Source organism: Hippichthys cyanospilos, chromosome 6 (assembly GCF_059441005.1).
Source record: "Hippichthys cyanospilos isolate Australia breed blue-spotted pipefish chromosome 6, RoL_Hcya_1.0, whole genome shotgun sequence".
Lineage (NCBI taxonomy): Eukaryota > Metazoa > Chordata > Actinopteri > Syngnathiformes > Syngnathidae > Hippichthys > Hippichthys cyanospilos.
The window spans coordinates 2,743,303-2,764,962 of record NC_142374.1 but is presented as its reverse complement, the minus strand read 5'-3'; the positions used below and the strand labels follow the sequence as shown (position 1 = coordinate 2,764,962).

Here is a 21,660-nt window from a genome sequence, read left to right as displayed (position 1 = left end):
GTCAAGCTTAGGGATAGTTAAGTTTTAGCATTGTAAATTTTAATTAGTGCTAATTGCATATATAATGAAATATGCTTTTGGGGCTTTTTAAGAATGAAGGGAGGGAGGGGAAAGGAGAGAGAGAGGGTAAGAGGGAGATAGAAAAATAACCAAATGCAGCTTTTCTGTGTGACAATTGGCATATAAATAATCAGAGGCAGCCAATGAACTCTTTCAGTGCCATTCAGAGAATTTTCATCATGTAAAATACTTAGGTTCTGTGCCAGTGACAAGAATTCTTACCTATTTTTTTCTCTTTTTTTTTTTCCTAATGGATGGATGACACTCGTGGCCAGGATTCTCCTAAATATTATGTTAATCGAGCACTATAATGTAGTTATATACATGCGCAAACTGTTACTTTGCCATCAAAAAAGAACATTTCCACTGTTTTTGTTTATTGAAGAAAAGGACTGTTGAGATGTTTCGGATACTACTAAAAAGTATACATTTGTGTCGAAGTCTCTCTTTAAGCAAGAAATCACAAAAATGCTCTGTTTGTCCAAAATAGCTCGGTGTCATTCAAAATGACCTATATCCAAACAGTGATCACTAAAGCACGGAATGTCTATATAGTCATACAATACAAAATTTGAAAGATAGGCTTTGAAAGATAGGTCAAGGTGCTCGAAATCGGCTGGTACTCTGGGGATTGCCTTTTAGATAACGCTTGGCACTGAAAGAGTTAACTTTTTTGTAGTGGTCCGTCAATTACGGTTCATCGGTACCTTGGACCTGTTTTTGTCTATCTTTTTTGGACGTTTATCCAAACTGTAATCATCAGTCCATCAGCTTAATATTAACGGCATGTCCGTCTTGACTTCTGTTGCTCCTAAAAACAATGACACCTCTGTCATCTGATTAAAAAAATACTATATCACTTCAAGTGGGGAGCCATGCTGCATGATGACACCTTTGTCATCCGATTAAAAACAAACAAACAGACAAAAAAAAAAAAAAAAACTATAATATCACCTCAGGTAGGGAGCCATGCTGTAAGCGGCACAAGTGCAAAAAAATTTTTATTTCATAATAATTTGACAAGACGAATTAAAGTTAAGGTGGTGTTGATGAGATGCCCAAATCAAACAAAAAGTTGGTCCCACCGATCCAGGGTAAAAATAAGACTATGAATAACAGAAGCGACGACACCGAAAAGTGCATTTCAGAGACTGAGGAAAAAGTGCAGGGGCTGGAGGAATTTGCGAGGGACGTGCTAAACCTCCAAGCTAAGTAGGTAGATAAGCTAATGGATCAAGAGGGAGGAACAACATAAGAATTCATAGCATTGTGGAAAGGACTGAGAACAACTCTGCATCAATCCTCACATTTGTGGAACATTTATTCAAAGAGAAGTCGTATTTGCCTTTCGCTACTGATCTCCAAATTGAGCAGGCGCAACATATTTTACCAAAAACCCCCACCGATTCACCCCCAAGGTCTGTAATAGTAAGGTTTGCAGGCAGCAAAATGAAAGAGGAGGTTCTGCAGAATGTATGGCACAAAAAGGGGTTCCTAGCTGCCAAAAAAAGATTTTGTTAATGTCATGTTGTTATTGACTACGCACCGGAGACCCAGAGAAAACGTCAGGAATGCACAGACGAAGAGGGAGCTGCGGGAGAATGGTATATGATTCCAGACTCTGTTCCTGGACAGTTTAAGAATGTTCTAAGTGAGGTAGACAGCTCGAGAGAGCACGAGGCTATGACCGACGTGGAGAACAGAGGCCTATCCCTAGATTATAAACCTCCAACCAGCAGGGTTGACAAAATTAAAAACCTGATTTGGCAAAAGTCATGGCCTCCAAAAGGAGCAGAGCAGCAGGGAAATTTGGGTGACATTTTGTATACAAAAGTGGTTAGCATGTCCGCCTGACAGTTAAAGGGACCAGAGTTAAAATCCACGTAGCTCCAAGCCTTCCCGTGGGGAGTTTGCATGTTCTCTCCAAGCCCGCGTGGGTTGTCTCTGGCCACTCTGGCAGTGCATTGCACAATTTCAATGTTAATATTCAAATTCAAGTTGTGGAAAGCAGCAGTAATCAAGTGGGCCCCCCCGTGTTACGAGATTAATCCGTTCCGCGGTTGGCCTCATAAGGTGAATTCACCCTTAGGCGGGCAATCCAAAGGTATGTTAAAATGCTAATGCGTTTAGAACCCCAGATAAAAACATCAAAATTGTACATACATATGCAAAAATTGGTCCCAAAATAGTATAGTAAGGGCTACATATATATAATATACATCTGTACAATCAGAAAACATCATCAATAAAAATATAAAAGGATTTATTTACCTTTGAGTGGAGCTTGTTATGCCCACATTCCCTAGTAAGGGTAGCCTTGGCTAGCTTCATATTTCTTGATTATCTCCAGCATCGTTTCCATATAAATCATTTTCTTACTTCTCTTTAACATCACTAGCAATCTTGGGACCCATGGCTAACCCATTCAAGTTTGAATTAAGCAGTAAAATGCACTAAAGATACGGTCTTGTAATCACTCATGAGAGAACAAAGCTTTACCGCTCCTCTATAGGCCGGCCAATAGCAGACCACATCTCCGTGAGGAGACGCTGACCAGCATTGTAGTGACGCTTTGCATGGAGGCATTGGAAATAAGTGCAATTACCTAAAAACACCTGCAGATGGACACAAAACAACACACACAGCCAAGCCCCTAGGGTCATGACAGTTGTTTCTGTCGCAAAACCGGGAAATACAATACATATAACTATGTTTTATACGCGTTTTTTCTTTTTTTAACAAATGCCTTTCTATTCATCTGTATGTGTCTCTCAGAGAAAAATGTTTGTACCCCCCTTCCGTAAAGAATAATGAATCGTCATTAAATCTTCACACCTGAAAAATCTCATCCTCAAACTCTTTACTAAAAAATATTGCAACAATTTGCTAGATATAACAAAAACTCAATGCAACGCAAATGAGTACCAATACGCCATGTAGTACCACTATCGACTCAATGTGAAGAAAATGGAACCAGAGTATTTCAAACAGATGTTGTGAGTGCGTTTGTATTTAACATTCCCCTTTCCGTCTTCATCGCTCCATCGTTTTCTCAAGCCAAATGAATTTGTAATCATCAGTCCGTCGGTGTATTTTTCCCTACCTTCCGCCACCACTAGAGGACGACATTTGACTTTGTTTTACCTGGACTTCATCAGGTGCCGGTCTACCACCGTCTGCACTCATACTAAGTCTTTTTCTGTCCTAAAACTTACACTTAAAGTTAACACCATGTCTGTGGTTCTACGGTTACACTGCAATTGAAACACAACACACACGTCAAAACAAAGCCAGCTAAGCGGTTTAAACCTAGGATTTCATACACCCTCATTTTTAATACAGGGGGTGAGATGCAATTAACAAGCATGTCCACTAGATCGCAATATCATGTTTTACGGACTCTCCAATGGTGGCTTCTGTTCTCATTTACCGCCTGCCCTATAACTGTAGAGAAAGGTTTGATTAACATTTGTCTAAATTTCATCTGTCACATACGTTACAAGTGGAACAAAGTATTGCTGAGGTTGACTTTACGTATTTAATTAGGGAATTAAAAAACTTCCTATCTTGCATTTCCCGGCCAAGAGCCAATCAGAGGAAAAAAAAAAATGCAAATTTGGTCTGCAGTCATTGGTGACTTGAAACACATCCTGAAATGCTCTTATCAGCAAGAAACTACAAATAAATGGCTAATAAAGTCAGCAGTGGCATAGTTGTGAATGACAAGTAGTGAATTGAAGCAACCTAGTATACATACATCACTCAACTGAACATACAGTATTTCTCCACTTAGTGGTGCTGTAAAGTGACTATTGTCATATTGACTGCAGGCTGATTGCAGTGTTTGTACAGTAAAGATGCAGCATTGTAGCAGATAAACATCTAAGTCAGTTGAATTATATTTTAGTAAGGAGTGTTTGGCTGATAGTTATGACAGACATCTGACGTAATGTCTATCCTTACGATTACAACGACAGATGAAAATCACAGGCAGCTCTGACATCTTTAGTTTGCCTTTTTGTTTTTTTTTTGTTTTTTTTAGCATTCTCATCATTCCTCGGTCTGTTGGCAAAATGGGTGTCTGCCGGTGGCGGACTGACGGACAGTCTGTCAGTGCCCACCTCTGTGTATACGTGCACATTTTATTACATATGATAATGTTTGTTAACTGCCAATAGCATGCTTCCAAATGTTTGCCCCCCCCCCCACTGACTTTGGGCTGTCTTTGTAATTTTTTAATGTAGCAGGGATCCATATAGAACCGTTGGGCATTTGAAATTGATTTGAAAGTTATATCAGCAACCTGTTGCTCCCATTTCATTGAAGCAATTGAATTTGTTTTGTCAGGTGACCAGTTTCCAGGAGCTGCTGGCTAAACTCACCCAGAGCTGTCCTCGTATCACAAAGATGAGGTCGCACTTTGACTGGTCAGATTTGTCAGTGTCTCTGCTCACCCAGTTTCAGCAGCTCAAAGTTCTGGAGCTGAAGTACTTCTGGGTCTTCAAAGGAGTGACTCCATCCACACTGCAGACACTTACAACATCCCTTCCTAACCTAAAATCACTAACCTTACACATCCTGGTGCCACTGAGGAACCTGGGTATTTCCTACACTCTGGAGTCGCTTTCTTTGGAGTTCTTGGACGTGTCTCCCAGCAGAGGCCTGGTCTTTTCTTGTCTAAAGCTGCCTGCTCTACGTGAGCTCAGAGCTAAGAAGATCGTTCGCGGCATCACACTGGACAGGCGCACCAGGCTGAGGATCCAGAGTCGATGGCCCTGCTTGTACCACGTGCTTCGGGAAGGGACGCCCAGACTCCAGGCCCTCAACAATGAGAGACTTCTTTCTACTTGGAGAGACAAGAGCTACGGGGAACTGTCCGCCATTCTGGAAGAATCCTGTTATTGTGTTCAGCATCTAGATAGCTGGCTTTGGTAACCAGTCACCTCTGTGAATGTCGTTTTAGTTCTCAACTGTTGTTAGCCTGTCTACTCAGAGGGACACAAATAAGTCACAAAAGTGATAAATGTGATAAAGACTGCCGGTAATTTCCATGTCCCAAAATGTAACTGACTACTATTGTTTTATGTTTACGCATACTGTACAGGAATAAAGTTGTGAGAAATTCATTTTTCATTGAGTAAATTCAGCATAAATGACATTTTTTAAAACAAAATGTTAACGGTCCTGTCGGGCTAACAAGAATGTAAGACAATTCCATGATGACGGTCACCAATGTACACAATATTTGTCAAAAAAATTAAAGTCATCAACCATATAATAGAACCAAAACCCCCAACAAGTGTGTGTGTGTGTGTGTGTGTGTGTAATACGTAATGTATGAAAATGTATTATGTACGTATTTTACTTTGTGCAAGATTGTGGATTAAAAGAAAACTTAATTTTTTTAAGTAAATTCACCAATACTAAACACACACACTTTCTGGACCAGTGAAGACCACAAAATGCTTTTTCAGGACCAGCTTTCATGAACGACCAGTTTCTATACACCTTGAAGTTTCAACTGGCTGCGAATTAAATCCTAAGAAAGATGTATTAAGCTCTCAGCCTATCAGGAATGCTGTACAGCTCAGTCTGGGTTCAAGCTAAAGCTAGATGAATGACTGAACAAAACATTTCCGAAGCTGTAAATACTGTAATGTTTGTTTCTTCCGAATTTCCATTGCTGTCATGAACGGGAAATCATTGGTTGAATTTAGTTTATGGAATTTAGTTCATGGACTGTGGATCAAGTAAGAAGCTATTCAACTGTTTTGGTTTGACAACTGAGAAATACTATCAGTGCTTTTGCAATTACACACGCTGACCAGTCGAGATCATATGTGTCAATTTTCTTTGTTGATGAATATTTACTGGAGACTTTGCACACTTGCATCATTTCAATGGATGAAGTCAATGCATTTTATTTCAAGTGCAGAGAGTCCTTCCACATGTAACACATTTGGCATCATTTAAAGCAGAGAGTGTTAAGTCATCTGGCTTTGTGTGACCATTCAAATGTGTTTCTGCAAGAATGGTGAAAATTTCCCGATAAGCCTTCCCAAGAGAAATAAAGCAGGTTTTGCTTAAAAGGGTATACCTACACACTAAGAATCACCTAAATTCATATTAGTGCAAGGCATGTCCGCAAATACATTGGCAGTATCATTTACCTTTGGACAAGGAGAACTCAGTTCTGTTGAAGCACTTTTGTGTCTCATGGCTTGTAAATGTGATCGGAACGATATCAGGAAACAAAAAAATACTTGAACAGCTCAATTTTCTTTGATGTTAAGAACAGTCCTGGGAGTAATGCGCTACAAAAGTAATGTAATTTCTGTAATGCATTACAAAAGCTCATATTAAACTAAGTTACACACAATAACAATGACGTAGACAAGCTGCTAGCGTTTGCCGCATCGAAACCATCTATTTTTTTAAATGTCTGTCCCTCACGACTGAAGTTGAATTTGAATATTAACATTGAAATTGTGGAACACACTGTTTCTGTCTCAAGCATAAAGTATGCTGTGAAGCTAGGGATTAAAATACAAAAACAGATTTTGTATCTCGTCTTTAAAGTTTTACAATCCAATACTGATAGTGGGCCTGAATCACAGTAACCACCTGCAGATGTTTGAACACTGTCAATGACGGATATTTTACAACCCTGAATCACTTAGTCTTTGCTCCCTACGTAATGTCCAGGTTAATGCTTAATCCAAACAGAGACTTGGGATGGTAGGGCCAAGCCCTATTTATTGGAGGGTGGGTCCCCGGCTCCAGATAAGTTTTTGAAGATCCGAGTTATTCAAGTACAGAGATCTGCCGAACAAACTGGTACCGCAGCCACCATGCCGAAGACTTCGACATCCAAGGCTTTTGCGGCTGCTTTTGGCGTCCTGACCGTGTCTGTCATTGGCAGCATTCTCACTATGACTATTCTATACAGAATTCAGATCGACAAAATGAATCCGACACCACGCCCGACTTACCCGACAACCACTATGGGACCACCGCCAGTCATGCGGTTGCCGACTAACCTTGTACCTGAAATCTACAAAATTTTTCTTCATCTTCATCTCTACTCCAGAATCGTCGAGAAGGTTAATGTCACCACTCCCGAGCAGAATATGCTGTTCACCGGTAACTCGTCTGTACTTTTTCGTTGTGTTGAGACCACGCGGAGCATTTACCTCCATAGTCGAGACTTGAGTGTTTATTCTCCACGGGTGGAAAACGAAAATACAAAAAGTACAATTGGGATATCTAGCATGAGGCATCACACAGATGGAAGCGATTTCCTAGAGATCCAGCTAAAAGAAACTCTGGAGGTTGGAATGAACTACAGCTTGTTTCTGGAATTCAAGGGAGCCATATCAGAAAATTTTCAAGCGTTGTATATGAGCACATATGATGACGGAATTCCACATTATGAAGATAACAATACAAATACAAAGAGGTAAGTGACAAAAATGTTCATTTGTAAATCTGTTTCACTCCCATGTGAAGTTTTTTTTGTAAACTGGTACTTAAATGCAAAATCCAACTTGATTGTTGGCATACTGTAAAATGGACAGTCTAAATTTGTTACTTGCTTTTTTACTGGATGATTCAAACAAACGCAATCATGAATGAAAATGTAATAAAAGTGCCTTATCTCATCTTAATGAAAGAGTCAGTTTATATTTTAATGACAAATTGGTTTGATCAAGTTCAGGGGCCCGCAACCTTTTTGAAGTTGAGACTACCGGTGTCATACACATATCTGAAATTTCCTCAAATGACGTGATCAATATTTCATGATATTTGTTCATGGGAATACACTTATCATGTTAGAGATTGCTCACAATAATTAGGAAATTTCAATTACAAAAAGCAACACTTTCTTTCTATAAACCTCGGCCTGTGTTTACACTTTCAAATCATCATTCTGATAACACAAAGATCAAATGTAAACAACAACAAAAACATAAAACAGCATGATCAGTGAAAATGATTTATTTACTAATCCAATATATGTTGTGACGGAGCACCCGCCTAATTTATTTTTCAGCTTTTCTGTTTCCTGAAAATGAAGAAAAAACTGAACCGAATACTTATTCTGATATGTGAATTAACAATTCCAATTCAGGCCGAGAACTGATCTGTATTGACAATGTAGCTCAGGGATATCAAACTCATTTTTATTGTGGGCAGCACTGAAGTTCCAATCTCTGCCAGAGGGCCTGAATGACTGATTCACACACACTTCCCTCATTTTGAAATCGGAGGCCTGGGAGAAACTGTTCCAAAGAGATCTTGGGATTAAGAAAATGATTGTTTTTTTTTTTGTTTTTTTTTAATTTTTAAATGTTGAAGACTACTCAAAAGTTTGGTCTTTCAGCCAGAAACATGAAGTCAAATCATAAAATGATGGGGTAGTCTGGATCTTGCCCCTTGGCCTTGAGTTTGACACCTGTGCAATGTCAATTATACAAAGTAGTTTAGACATGCAAACGCGTCACATTCAAGTATAATAGTCCCGCATTTACCTCATTTTTAAATCAAGAGGCCAGCAAAAGGCTTCCAAAAGTGAATTGGTACCAAAAATGCTTTTTGTCTTCTCGGGTATTATTAAAAGTTGACATCATACAAATTTGGCATTCAAGCCCAAAACTTGAAGTCATGGTAAGCATTTCGCAGGGCACATGAAATGAGCTGGCAGGCCAGATCTGGCCCCCTGGCCTTGTGTTTGACACCTGTGATGTAGCTGACAGAGGTGACCATCACGAGGCAAAAATGTATACTTTTTTTGTCAAAATGCAATGAAGTTGATGATTTCAAGAGGCTGACCGGTGACCATATGTGACATACTGCCACCTCCCGCTTAAAATGTACTTGATGATAAAAATTTGGAACTTTTTATCTATAGATTTCTTGCTAGTACACACCTGCAGCCAACAGATGCCAGAAGTGTGTTTCCATGTTTTGATGAGCCGGAAATGAAAGCTGTGTTTGATGTGACAATCCTCCATAGAAAAAGCATGGATGCATTAGGAAATGAAGCTGTTGAAGGTGAATACATCATACTTACACACAAGGATTTCCTGTACATGTACTGTTGTCAACGTGTTTTGAGACAAAGCAAAATGAAGATATTTACATACAATATACATAAATACATACAATACATCCCATACAATCTAATTTCCACCCATGTTCCTTTCTTTCAGACTCTGATTCCATAGAAGACTGGGAAGTCACTCATTTTAATCCAACTCCAAAAATGTCCACGTACTTGTTGGCATTCACAGTTTCAGAATTAGCATCCATCCCATCGGTTCACGACCGTGTGAAAATTCAGGTATGGTTGCTTTGACTTTGAGATAATGCAGTGTTTTCTTGCCGGCACAATCATTTTCTTCATTTTAAACTACAATTTGTTTAGGGATTTTAATGGACACAAACTGTTGTGGACAAAATGATTGACACCCTTCTATTAAAGAAATACAACCACAGGTGCTCAAGAGTCACTGTACAGTTGCGGGAATCGATGATCACAATCATTAATTCAAATATTAAGATATAGTTTTGTTTTGTTTTGTTTTTTTAATTATTGACCCGTCACCTTTAATGGGAGGCACAAACACTTTTGCCCTGTGTGTAAACGTAGGCCAGGATAAAATGAGTCGAGACTTATGCAATGTGCAATCTCTGATTTTTCTCTCTCTGATTTTTCTCTTTGTAGATATTTGCTCGGCCAGAGGCTACTAAAGCTGGACATACTGAATATGCAGCAAATGTTACAGGAAAGATTCTCATGTTCTATGAGGAATACTTTGATATGAAATACCATCTGAAAAAGCTTGGTAAGAATTCACTCAGCGTATCAATGGATAAAATACTTTTCATGAAAGGTCTTCTAAAACACAAAACTAAACTCTTTGCAATTTATGCACCATGGCATAAATTACTACTGTATAGATATCGATGTTGGGCAAGTTACTTCAAAGCTGTAATGCATTATTTATTACTTACTCCTGTCATTTCAAAGTAATTAGTTATATTCCAATATTACTCTATTCGAAATGTAAGGCACCACAGTATTGTTGCATTACTTTTAGATTACTCTCACCAAAATAATTGAAAATATGAATTTGCTCATTACGCTCATCACATATCCAGTGGAAGGTTGGCTTAAGCCTAAAAACAGTACAAATCATTTAATCTGTATTGTAAACCTCAAAAGACTTAATACAAAATCTTTTTTGGTATTTTAATCCCTTTATTACTTAGCTTCACAGCATAGTGATGCATTGTTCATGCTTTAGGCAGAAACAGTGCATTACACAATTTCAATGTTAATATTCAAATTCACGTTCAGTTGGCTAGGTTAGGCACTGAAGCTTCAAAAATAGATGGTTTTGGTGGGGTTCGCAGCTAGCTTAAATCATCATTATTGTGTTTAACGTACTGTTTAACATGAGTTTTTGTATGCTTCATCTTGATAGCATTAACCACAACTATTTATAAACTAAAGCAATTGTACAGTGAAAAATAGCATTATCTTACCTTGTGAAATGCTGCCAAATCCAATGTGGAAAGTGGCAGCATATCTTCTATGCACGACATACTCGGCCATGAGTCTCCTCACCTCTTGAGGTGGAAGTGTCATCCCTGAGCGAGAGAACCATAATTTTTCCTGTTTTGTCCCCATTCTCAGTCCTCTGCGTATCTTCTTTTTGCTTTTTGCTCTTTACACCGCTCTAAATGGCTTGACAAATTACTGGTGCTATTTGACAAAGAGGACAGCTCTTTAGGTGTTGCGAAAAAAAGTGCGCCTAGGTATTCTAGTCTTCTTGTCTTTATCGCTTACGAACTTGTAATGGGCTTATGTTCATCTCGTGTATGTATTGTCCATATTCAAGCTGTTTTCTGCTGCTGTCGCACTTATTTCTGCTGTAGTAGATACGAATAACAGGAAGCCACACTCATCGCTGCTGTAGTAGATACTAATAACCGGAATAAACATTTTGCCCTGAACTTTTATCCTACAATCTCGCTGTGTTTTGGGCAAATTTGGGGAAAAACGCCACTTTCAGATTAAAAATGCATTGTAATGTACTGCGTTATTCTCATTGGTACCAAGTAAAATATTACTATTGTTTGTGTGTGTAATGCGTTACACTACTTCCTTTGAGCAAAAAGTAATGCATTATAGTAATTTCATTACTTTTGTAATACATTACTCCCAACATTGATAGTAATTAGTATGTATTATCTGCGTCATTATAAGGAGGTGGTATCCGTTTACCAACATCGCCAAGCTCTACAATGTTTCCTGATATGGTTAGTGATTATGAGTGTGACTCACATTGTTTATTGGGCCCAAACATTGTGTATACTGTAACCTTGATGACCCATCAAGCTATAAACATTTTTATCTGGCTTAGCAGCCAATAATGACTCCTGCCTCTGTTTTTCTTTTTCCAAGGCATCATCAAATTATTTGTGATAGAGAAAGAGCAATGGCAGAAGTTATCTGAATGTTGTACAAAAACTGTTTGTCCTGAAAGCCTATTCTCAAATCACTGATTCTATTACTGGCTATTTAACAGTAAAATATTTTCATCTGAGTAGCATTCCACTGGTGACAGTTGAAATTGAAATGTGCTTTTATCTTTTATGCCCAAGATCCTCAAATCAAATTGTCAACTCAAGTCTAATAAAGTAATTGTGGTCCTTGGGAACAATCTGCATTGTTGCTAATTTGGTCAAGAGTGTAGAATACAGATTTGAAACTGCGATCACGTGTCCCCCACGCCCTATATTCTCTGTCTTTTTTTCTTGACAAATTTCTCATACTTGTGAATGTGCGCAATCCTTCCCTTAGATCAAATTGCACTGCCAGATTTATCTGCTGTAGCGATGGAAAACTGGGGACTGATCACATACGATGAGGGAGTCTTGCTGTACGAAAAGGGAGTGTCATCCCAGTTGCACAAGGAAACAATCTCTTACCTGATTGCACATGAACTGGCACACCAGGTTAGTTACAACAACTGTCTTTCAACACTTCTGAACAAAACACATTTACACACCAAATCTGACCAATCAGTATGGTTCATTCTGGTTAGCTGGATAGCTCATAGCTGAAGGTTTGAAGGTTTGCTTTGACTCTCGTTTTATGGAGTAAGATCGCTTGTCAAAAAGACCTACAGTATGCGTGTTTCAGCATTCGTACGAGTACGACTTTTGCGAGACACGATTTCACGCATTTGCATGAATCTGGATCTAGATATGCAAAATAAGACGACGTCATGCCAAGCTAGCAGGCAAAGTCAGTCCAAAAAAAATGACTGAATTGAATGCAAACGGAACGCCAAAGAGGAGCTTTCAATAGCTCATCAGTCTTCAATCACAAGGATAATATATGCACATTTTGAGTTATGTTCAAATGACGCTTTTATGGGCCATTGGTGGTCATTTAGGGCCAATTTCATCATTTTGGCAAGCTTCTGTAAAACCTAGTGATCTCTGGTGGCAGAAACAAGCACTGCAGTTGATTTGGAAAAACCCTTTCCTTTGAATTGCACACATGAACGCTGAAGTGGAACGTTATTGCGAAATAAAGATGAACTAACTACAGATAAAGAGTTTTATATGATTTGGTTAAACTGTTGTTGTGGTTATGTGGCAGTAAACCTCTTAAAAATATTGGGACATACCAATTTATAATTCATAATAATGATTTTCAAACAATATATGGATTTGGAAACACAAGTCATTAGCTGGCAAGCTACGGACAAAAGCCGGTCAGTCCTATTTCATTCAATAATTTATGAATAAATTGGACATTAACATTACAAACTATCAACTCTTGATATATGGGGTAAAATCACTGTCAAAAAGACATATGTGTGCGTGACTAATGGCAGAGCGGATGACTCGCAGATCGACTAACTTTGTCTGTTAGCTTGGTGCGACATCATTTTAAATTGCATATCCAGATACATGAATGCAAAGGATCAGATCTCCATTTCTAAAGGAGGGATTCATGCAAAGACGTGCAGTCGTGTCTCGTGTGGTCATAGTCGTGCAAACAACAGTTGTATTCAAAATACCTTGCACTCAAAAACTCACCGCAGTTTTGAGTCGTACTAACACAATTTTAAGTTGTCCTCATATGAAAACACTTCAAACAAAATTTAGAGTCGTACGAGTTGTTAAACACGCATGTCTTTTTGAGAGCGATCTTACGTCATAGGTCTTGGGTCTTTCTATAAGTTTACTTGTTCTCAATCTGTGTGTTTGGGTACCGGGCCTTCGACAGTCCAAATACTGCACATGTAAGCTAGGTTCATTCTGTTTCATTTTGGTGAACCTGTAACCATGTGATTACGGACGGGGATGTTTCAAGTCACATGCTTACAGGTCCGCTTTCATTCGTAAAACTGGCTTTACATATGTAAACAGTCCTCCTTTTGTTGTTGTTGTTCTATTATTAAATACAGCAGCGGTTCACGCATTGCATTCCTATATTTCTGACTTTTTTCTTATGCTGATTGTCTCCTTTTGCTTTCAGTGGTTTGGAAATCTTGTGACAATGAGGTGGTGGAATCAAGTTTGGCTAAATGAAGGCTTTGCCACCTACTTGTCAACTTTGGCACTGGACGAAGTTGAACCTTCATTTAGAGTTGTAAGCTGAAATGTATTGCACATACACTAAAATACATCTTTTGCCAAATATTAGAGAGTACAAATGGACTGAGCAAACATTGCAAGAGTAATGGGGTGGGTTAGGGGATATATTTGCCATTTTATTGTCGTATTTAATCTGTATTTTTGTGTTGCATTTCTGGAAAAAAAAGGCTATACAAACAAATCTTTGATTTGACAAGTTGATGTCTCTTTATTGGCCTAATGTAGAGGCATTATTGTGTGATGTTTGTCTTTCTACCCAAGAGAGAAATGAACATCATGAGTGATCTTCATGCAGCACTTGAGCAGGACGCATTAGCTTCTTCAAATCCTCTTAATGTCCCACCAAACAACGTCCAGTCCACTTCACGGATCATTGAGATGTTTGATGCTATATCCTACTACAAGGTAGCGTATGAAACAAAGACCTTGTGTTTTCTTTTATCGATAAGTGCACTTTGGATATGAGTATTCATACGATTTGTTTATTCATGATGTAGGGAGCAGCTGTGCTGAGAATGCTGGCAGACGCTGTGGAGCAAAGGGTTTTCGACAAAGGGATTAAAGTAAGTGTTGAAATGCCCTTGTTTGAATCAGCATTAATTGTGTCATAATTATGTCTGTGGTGTGACCTGTTTGATTGTAAGAAATAAGTTCTACTCTCGCAAACTTGACCAAAAAAATCAAATAAAATCTCAAATGGGGATACTAGTAAGCGTGAAAGAACTTCAGGGGGTAGTCGAGATTTTAAATAAAACAAACAAACATACAAAAATCCTTTATAAATAATTATTGAATGAATTGTTTCAGGAAAATATAAGTTCATAAAACAAATTTTACATTCACTAGGTTATTCAATTTCATTACAGTATTGTAAAAGCCAGATTCTCCTCCATACTAGACTGGTTCAACCCAACTTATTTTTGTGAACACATCTCTGATTCCTAAATTTTAATCTTTTTCTGTGGACAAATATTAATTTATAATAACTTAATTTTGAAAACAGTTCTGACACTTTATGTTGATTATTTTTTGTGGAAAAATATATATTGATAATTAAGTTAATGATCTGTTTTTGTGAACAGATCTCTACTGTAATTGCAAAAGAGGATGCTTTATATTTAATATTTTTCTGGGAACAAATATTATAGATATTTCTTTGTGAGAACAGGTCAGACACTTTACGTTGATATTTTTTTGTGGAAAAATATTTATTAATATTTATTTCATTTGATAACAGATTTCTTCTATGAAATGAAATTGGAAAGAGTTAAAAGTTTAATAAAACAGACACTGATGGCATGTTTTAAGTCTTTTTTTGTTCACCCAAAAACGCTTTGCACTTGTTAAGGGGTACTTGATTGAAAAGATATTTCACAAGGGGTACATCACTGAAAAAAGGTTGAGAACCACTGCACGAAACCAAGGGTGTCAAACTCATTTTTATCGCGGACCACTTTGTTGTTTGGGTTTCTGTCAGAGCACCGCACTAACTGTAAAGTCAAATAATTTTTTACGTTTGTCACACACTTAGCTAGTTTTGAAATCAGAGGTCAGTAAAAACTGTTCAAACGAGAGATTGGGAACTAAAAATTGTTGGGGTTTTTCCCCCCAAAACTTTTAACAGTTGAAGACAACTCGCAAGTTCGGCATTTTAGCCAGAAATTTGAAGTCAAATCACCATTTTGCGGGCCACATAAAATGATGTTGTGGGCCGGATCTGGCCCCCGGCCCTTGAGTTTGACACCTTTGATTTAAGGTGAACTAAAATCTGCTGCCATTATGAAATGGAATAAACTATAGAACTAACAACTGAAAAAATAAGCTGTACTCCCCTTAATACTGTTAACTGTACTATAATAAATTTTGAGTGTGTTTGTTGCACACTTACCTAGTTTTGAGATGAAAGGCTGGTAAAAACTGTTCAAAAGAGAAAGTTGGGAACAAAAAAAGGTTGTTATTCTTTTTTTTTTTTCCTCCCAAATTTTAAGTTGAAGACAACTTGCAAGTTTGTTATTTTGGTATTTTTGAGTTTGACACTTGTGCAATTGACCATTCACTGACCTGGTTTAAGTTGCACAAAAGTAAATCCTGTGGGGCTAACTGAGTGCCTAGATGAGGGCTCAACTCAATCTGCTGCTCAATTTGTATATGCCCATGTTAACTGACTTCTGGGAAGCAATGTGACAGGGTTGTGATTGTGAGTGCGTTTTTAAAGCCTTTTGCACCCCCCCCCCCACTCGTTGTGCCAGTAAATAACATTATTTATCAAAATTGTATTAGTATACCTAAAACCTTATCCTTTTTTACATTAACTCTTAACTACTTTTTTATACCGTTTATACAGGTAAAATGTTAGTCTAAAACAGGAAAAAAAACATACAGACTGCATCATAGTGCCTAAATAATAAAAAAAAATCTTTATGTTATTGCAAATACACTTCACATGACAAAAAAAAAAAAAGCCTCCCCTCCCTGGCATCACCTTGTGCCTGCCCTACTATTTGAGAAGGTCTGTGTGACATAAATTCTTTTGCATGTAAAAGTCTGGGATGGTGTAAGGCAGTGGTCCCCAACCACGGGCCCTTGGACCTGTACCGCTCCGTTGATCATCTGGTTCCGGGCCACGTGGGCTGCACCTGAAATATTGCTCTGGAAAAGATTTACTTTAACAGTTCATACGTTTGTGCTTGATCTTTGTTTTTTTGGTGCTGCTTCTAGGCGCTTTTGATATTACATACATAGTGAGAAGGATGATGTGGTTTTCAGAGCAGCCAGCAGCAGCAGCACCCCCCCAGTCCGTGGTGATATTACACACACACCGGGTCCGCAATTTAAATCTAAAGCGTTGACCGTTCCGTAGTGATATAAATGTTGGGGACCGCTGTTGTAAGGTATGAATTCAAATTCATATACTGTATACAAAACGTTTGCAAGACTGTCAAAGTGCTCATTTTCTCTACAGATATTGCTTTTGCACAGTCAAATCCCTGTCAGCAACAAACATGCATGGCAGGTGTACTGGACATACTAAATTGTCAAAGTCAAGTTTATTGTCAATTTCTTCATATGTGCTTAACATACAAAGGAATGGAAATTGCGTTTCTCACTATCCTCTGCGTTTTACATGTACAACAACATTGACGAGCCCTTGTTGTTTGCTTTACTGTGTTAGCTTTATTTCTGCTCTTCTTTAATCCTTTTTACTGGGCACAGCGACCACTTTTCGCCAATAGTCTAAACGGTCAAAAGCGTCCACAACAGCCATTGCTTAAATTACCCCTAAATACCTGAATAAATAAATATCCTAAATACTCCTAGACACCCCTAAATTTCTCTAAAATCCTGAAAATCATGTCTGTTTAGGACTCAAAGAAGAAAACGTGCGCCTAATTAAAGGTCGTTCTTGGCCAGTTTAGACTATCAGCCAAAAATGGCCACTGTGACCAATATAAGGGGTCAATTGGTGGTCAACTAATGTTACCTGAGCACATCTGGAGGTTTGTGTTGACATTTCTATTCTTTCATTACCTTCATTCTCATCTGACAACCTGTCATACCTCAAATAAAAAGTTACTTCTGGAAATATTTCCACCTGAAGAGGAAAACAAAACAAAAATATTCTTCTGCTGCTGCTGGCAGAGATTTCTTTTTTTTTCATCTTCCCTTTCCTGTTGTAATGTACAACAACCCAGATGAAAACACTGAAGGAAGCCTTACCCGTTTCTTTCCCTTTTTAATCCTTCCAGATGTACCTCAGTACCTTTAAATATGGAAACACTGACCAAGATGACCTTTGGTACTACATCCAAAAGGTAAGGTCATGAAATCAAACAGAACCCAAAAAGTTTTTCATGTACATATTAGCAAGTCTACACAAAAGAGAAGCATCTCATACATTGTTAAGTGTCACACATGCAGGCTGTTGTTGATGATGGGGGTCACACTAATGTAGCCAAAGTGATGAACACATGGACCAATCAAAATGGATTTCCTCTCATTACCATCAACACCACAAGTGGCCAGATCGACCAGAAACACTTTCTTTTCAACAGTTCTTTAGACTCGAGGTATGTTGTGTTTCACATTTTTCAAATGTATGGTTTCCAATAAACTGGAAATCAACAAGCAAAATCACAAGTTTTAGCCATCTCAAGGGGCAGCTGATTTGCTACTTGCCGTACTGTATGCTATTAAGTGATTCACTTACCGTGTTTCCCCATGTACAAGTCAAGTTTTTTTTTTTTCCCAACCCGTATAACTCAAAACTAGACCAATCTTCTCTCCGTCTGTACTTAAAATAACATTAATTTGAATGTGAAATAAGTAATATGTCATTTACAAAGCTTAAAATGATTATATATACATACATATATACAGTATACACCTATAAATCCATGGGCGTCATTTGTGTAAAGAAGGTAATGGTAAATGGACTTTAATTTATAAAGCGTTTTTCTACCTTGGGTACTCAAAGCGCTTTACACTAACTAGTCATTCACCTACTGATGATGCAGCACCAGGAGGAACTGGGGGTTCAATGTCTTGCTCAAGGACACTTTGACATGGTCTTGAAAATTGGACTAATCACAAGATGACTACCCACTGAAGAGTAACAAAGACGTTTGTGCAAATGACAAGCAGTAAGGAGAGGACGCCCAGGATTTAAATGGGAGGAACTATTTGACATGTCAAATGGTGATGACGACTTTTAGGGCTTTTCGACAAATTCTTATTCAGCTGTATCAAAAAATAAAGCATTGAAACTTCAAATTGTTTTATTGTTGAAACATTAGTTTCGGCATTTGCGTCTACATGCGTGCATACATTGCCAGGCACTTGTATTGTTTCCGCTCCACCCCCTCCCCCCATTACCACAATATTATGTTATTCAATATACGAGGAAGAAATGTGTCTAAAAGTATCAGAATTTGGTCATTTTAATAACACACACCATTTAATAACACATACGATATGTGTAACCACTAAAGTCAGCGGTAGACTTATACACACGTTTTTGTACAATTCACCCAAATTGAAGAAAAAAAAAAAGGAGGGGGGTCGACTTAAGCACGAGGTCGACTTGCACATTTAGAAATACGGTAGAAATATAGTTCCTTTGGTTTATCTGCAAATTATGTCATGAGCGCCCCTAGTTCAGATGACTCATATTATTACCTGGAAAGACAAACCCTGATTACTGTCTGTTATTTTGACTGTTCAGTCTTTTGTGGGATATTCCAATTCGAGTGATGTCAAATACATCAGGACCTGCTCTAACCTGGCTGAAGGACAAAAGAGCAGGTAGGAGAATAGCAACTTGTTACACATTTTAGATTTGATTACATACCCCTTTTTAGCAGCCAGTGATCGAATGTGGCATATTCACTATATCTTTTCCCCTATTCACCCGATCACCTTCTCTCCTGATCGATTCTCCCCCTGCAGCTTGGCCTTGTCCCAGGCTGTAGCCTTTTTCCACTATAGCCTGATTTGGTACTGATTTGCTATTATTTTTATTTACATACACCATTAACCAATATTTCCTTTGGAGCAGTTAAAGACCCATTCAGTTCTAAGTATGGAGAGTGGATCCTTGCAAATGTCAATTGTACTGGATATTACCGGGTCAATTACAACCCAGAAAATTGGAAAAAACTACTCATTCAGCTGGAATCAAACACAGATGTAAGTACTAAGCCAAACGGGCAAATAAAGTAATAGAAATACTATCCCTCTTGTTGTATTTGATCATTTGATTGTGTTTTTTCACTGTTTTGAGCATAGGATAGAAGGCTCACTATTAGTACTATAAGTAGGTGTTTAGTGAAACGTGTTTTTTTTGTTTTGTTTTTTTTTGTAAGCAGACCATTAAAACTGCATGGAGGGTTGGCTGGAAACCCCTTGAACAAAGCGTCAGACCATAGCAACCGGCCAATTTACATACTGTACACAGTGTTTTTCACAATCTGTCTAATCTTGTTTTTTGCTATCTAGCGCATTCCTGTGATGAACAGAGGGCAGCTCATTGATGATGCATTTCATTTGGCGAGGTATTGTTTTCTTTTTATCTGAGCATTTACGCAATTGATTTTCTGTAGATCAATACTAATGAATATCACCGTGATCACTCACGTTGCTAAAACTTTTCTTTCAGGGCTGGAATTGTCAATGTGACTCTGGCTCTAAATTTTACTGGGTTCCTTCGCTTTGAGAAAGCTTACATCCCCTGGAACTCTGCAGTTGGGAATCTTGAGTACTTGGTCCTCATGTTTGATCGCTCCGAGGTGTACGGACCATTGCAGGCATGTTCCATTACGCTATTATGAGCAAGTTAACCATTTAAAAATCATACATAACTGTGCAATTTGTCACATTTTTGAGGGTCTATTGACTTTGTGATTGCTTTTTTTTTTTATCAAGGACATTAAAATAAACGTTGTTTGTAAAATCATACTTTATGTAGAAATGTGCTTAAGAAACAATCAATGGATGGATTCATGCATTTCACAACACTGTTTCCCTTCAGGCCTATCTTAGAGCTCAAGTTGAAAACTTGTACAGCGACACCAGCAACTTCACAAACAACTTCAATGAAATTCCAGTGGATCATTCCTTACAGTAAGCAACAAATTTTTCCATTGCTTTGATGTGCTTGTATTTTAAATTACTTTGATGTATTTCATGCACTTTAGCAAGTATATTATATACAATGTATACTAAATCATACCCATGGTATTATTCTTTAGCCTATCGCAGATTATCTTAAATTTGGTTTGTTACAAACTGGTAGCAAGCAATCACATGCCAATGGGCATATTAACCCAAGAAACAAGGAAACCTGAGGAGGAAGAAAAGAATTGGAGCACTGGGACAAAACTCCAGCAAGCATAACATGCAGATTGAGCAAGAGCTAATTGTGCCCATCAGACCTTGGAATCCATTTTGAGTATCCATCCGTTCATTCATTCATTAATTTTCTTACGCTTATCCGGGGTTGGGTCGCAGGGGCAGCAACCTCAGCAGGGATGCCCAGACTTCCCTCTCCCCGGCCACTTCATCCAGCTACGATGGGGGAGCCCAAGGTGTGGGGAGGTATCCTAACCAGATGCCCAAACCACCTCAACAGGCTCCTCTCAATGCGGAGGAGCAGCGGCTCGACACTGAGTCCATCCTGGAGGACCAATATACTCACCCTATACCTAAGGGAGAGCCTGGACACCCTGTGGAGGAAACTCATTTCGGCCGCTTGTATCCGGGATCTTGTTCTTTCGGTCATGAACCACAGTTTGTGACCATCGATGAGGGCATGAATGCATTTCGACCGGTAAATAGAGAGGTTGCCCTTCGGCTCTGCCCTCTCTCTTCAACACGAGAGACCGGTACAGAGTCCGCATACAGCAGACGGTGCACCGAGCCGCCTGTCGATCTCACATTCCATCCTACCCTCACTCATGAACAAAACCCCAAGATACTTGAACTCCTCCACTTGGGGCAGGATCTCTTCCCCGACCCGGAGAGGGCACTCCACCCTTTTCTGCCTGAGGACCATTGTCTCAGATTTGGAGGTGCTGATCTTCATCCCAGCCGCTTCACACTTGGCTGTGAACCGCTTCAGTCAGAGTTGGAGGTCACAGCCTGAAGAAGCCAACAGCACCACATTCTCTGCAAATAGCAGAGATGCAATGCTGAGACTCCCAAACCGGACTCCCATAATGCTTCGGTTATTCCTTGGAATTCTGTCCATAAAAGTAATGAACAGAATTGGTGTTAAAGGGCAGCCTTGGTGGAGTTCAACCCCCACTGGAAACGGATTCGACCTTCTGCTGGCAATACGGACCAAACTCTGACATCGGTGGTACCCCGTTCTCCCGAAGCACCCCCAACAGAACTCTCTGAGGGACCCTAAGCCAAACAAGG

The 21,660-nt window shown here is 38.8% G+C and overlaps 2 protein-coding genes across 4 annotated transcripts in view; both read left to right on the top strand.

Moving 5' to 3' along the window:
• The window catches only part of LOC148421859 (uncharacterized), a 32,238-nt gene extending 27,052 nt beyond the window's left edge, over positions 1 to 5,186 (top strand). For all 3 annotated transcript variants that reach the window (XM_088416806.1, XM_088416804.1, XM_088416805.1), the window contains exon 3: positions 4,408 to 5,186. In XM_088416806.1, coding sequence (XP_088272932.1) covers positions 4,408 to 4,995 — 588 coding nt within the window. In that variant the 3' untranslated portion in view covers positions 4,996 to 5,186. The remainder of the gene's footprint in view (positions 1 to 4,407) is intronic.
• Positions 5,187 to 6,911: 1,725 nt separating this feature from the next.
• anpeplb (alanyl aminopeptidase, membrane like b) overlaps positions 6,912 to 21,660 on the top strand; it is a 24,932-nt gene continuing 10,183 nt past the window's right edge. The window contains exons 1-15 of the mRNA XM_088416679.1: positions 6,912 to 7,519; positions 8,972 to 9,114; positions 9,273 to 9,403; positions 9,788 to 9,908; positions 11,933 to 12,087; positions 13,625 to 13,738; positions 14,005 to 14,148; positions 14,241 to 14,306; positions 17,490 to 17,555; positions 17,662 to 17,810; positions 18,965 to 19,044; positions 19,298 to 19,428; positions 19,738 to 19,793; positions 19,898 to 20,045; positions 20,270 to 20,361. Coding sequence (XP_088272805.1) covers positions 6,912 to 7,519; positions 8,972 to 9,114; positions 9,273 to 9,403; positions 9,788 to 9,908; positions 11,933 to 12,087; positions 13,625 to 13,738; positions 14,005 to 14,148; positions 14,241 to 14,306; positions 17,490 to 17,555; positions 17,662 to 17,810; positions 18,965 to 19,044; positions 19,298 to 19,428; positions 19,738 to 19,793; positions 19,898 to 20,045; positions 20,270 to 20,361 — 2,204 coding nt within the window. The remainder of the gene's footprint in view (positions 7,520 to 8,971; positions 9,115 to 9,272; positions 9,404 to 9,787; positions 9,909 to 11,932; positions 12,088 to 13,624; positions 13,739 to 14,004; positions 14,149 to 14,240; positions 14,307 to 17,489; positions 17,556 to 17,661; positions 17,811 to 18,964; positions 19,045 to 19,297; positions 19,429 to 19,737; positions 19,794 to 19,897; positions 20,046 to 20,269; positions 20,362 to 21,660) is intronic.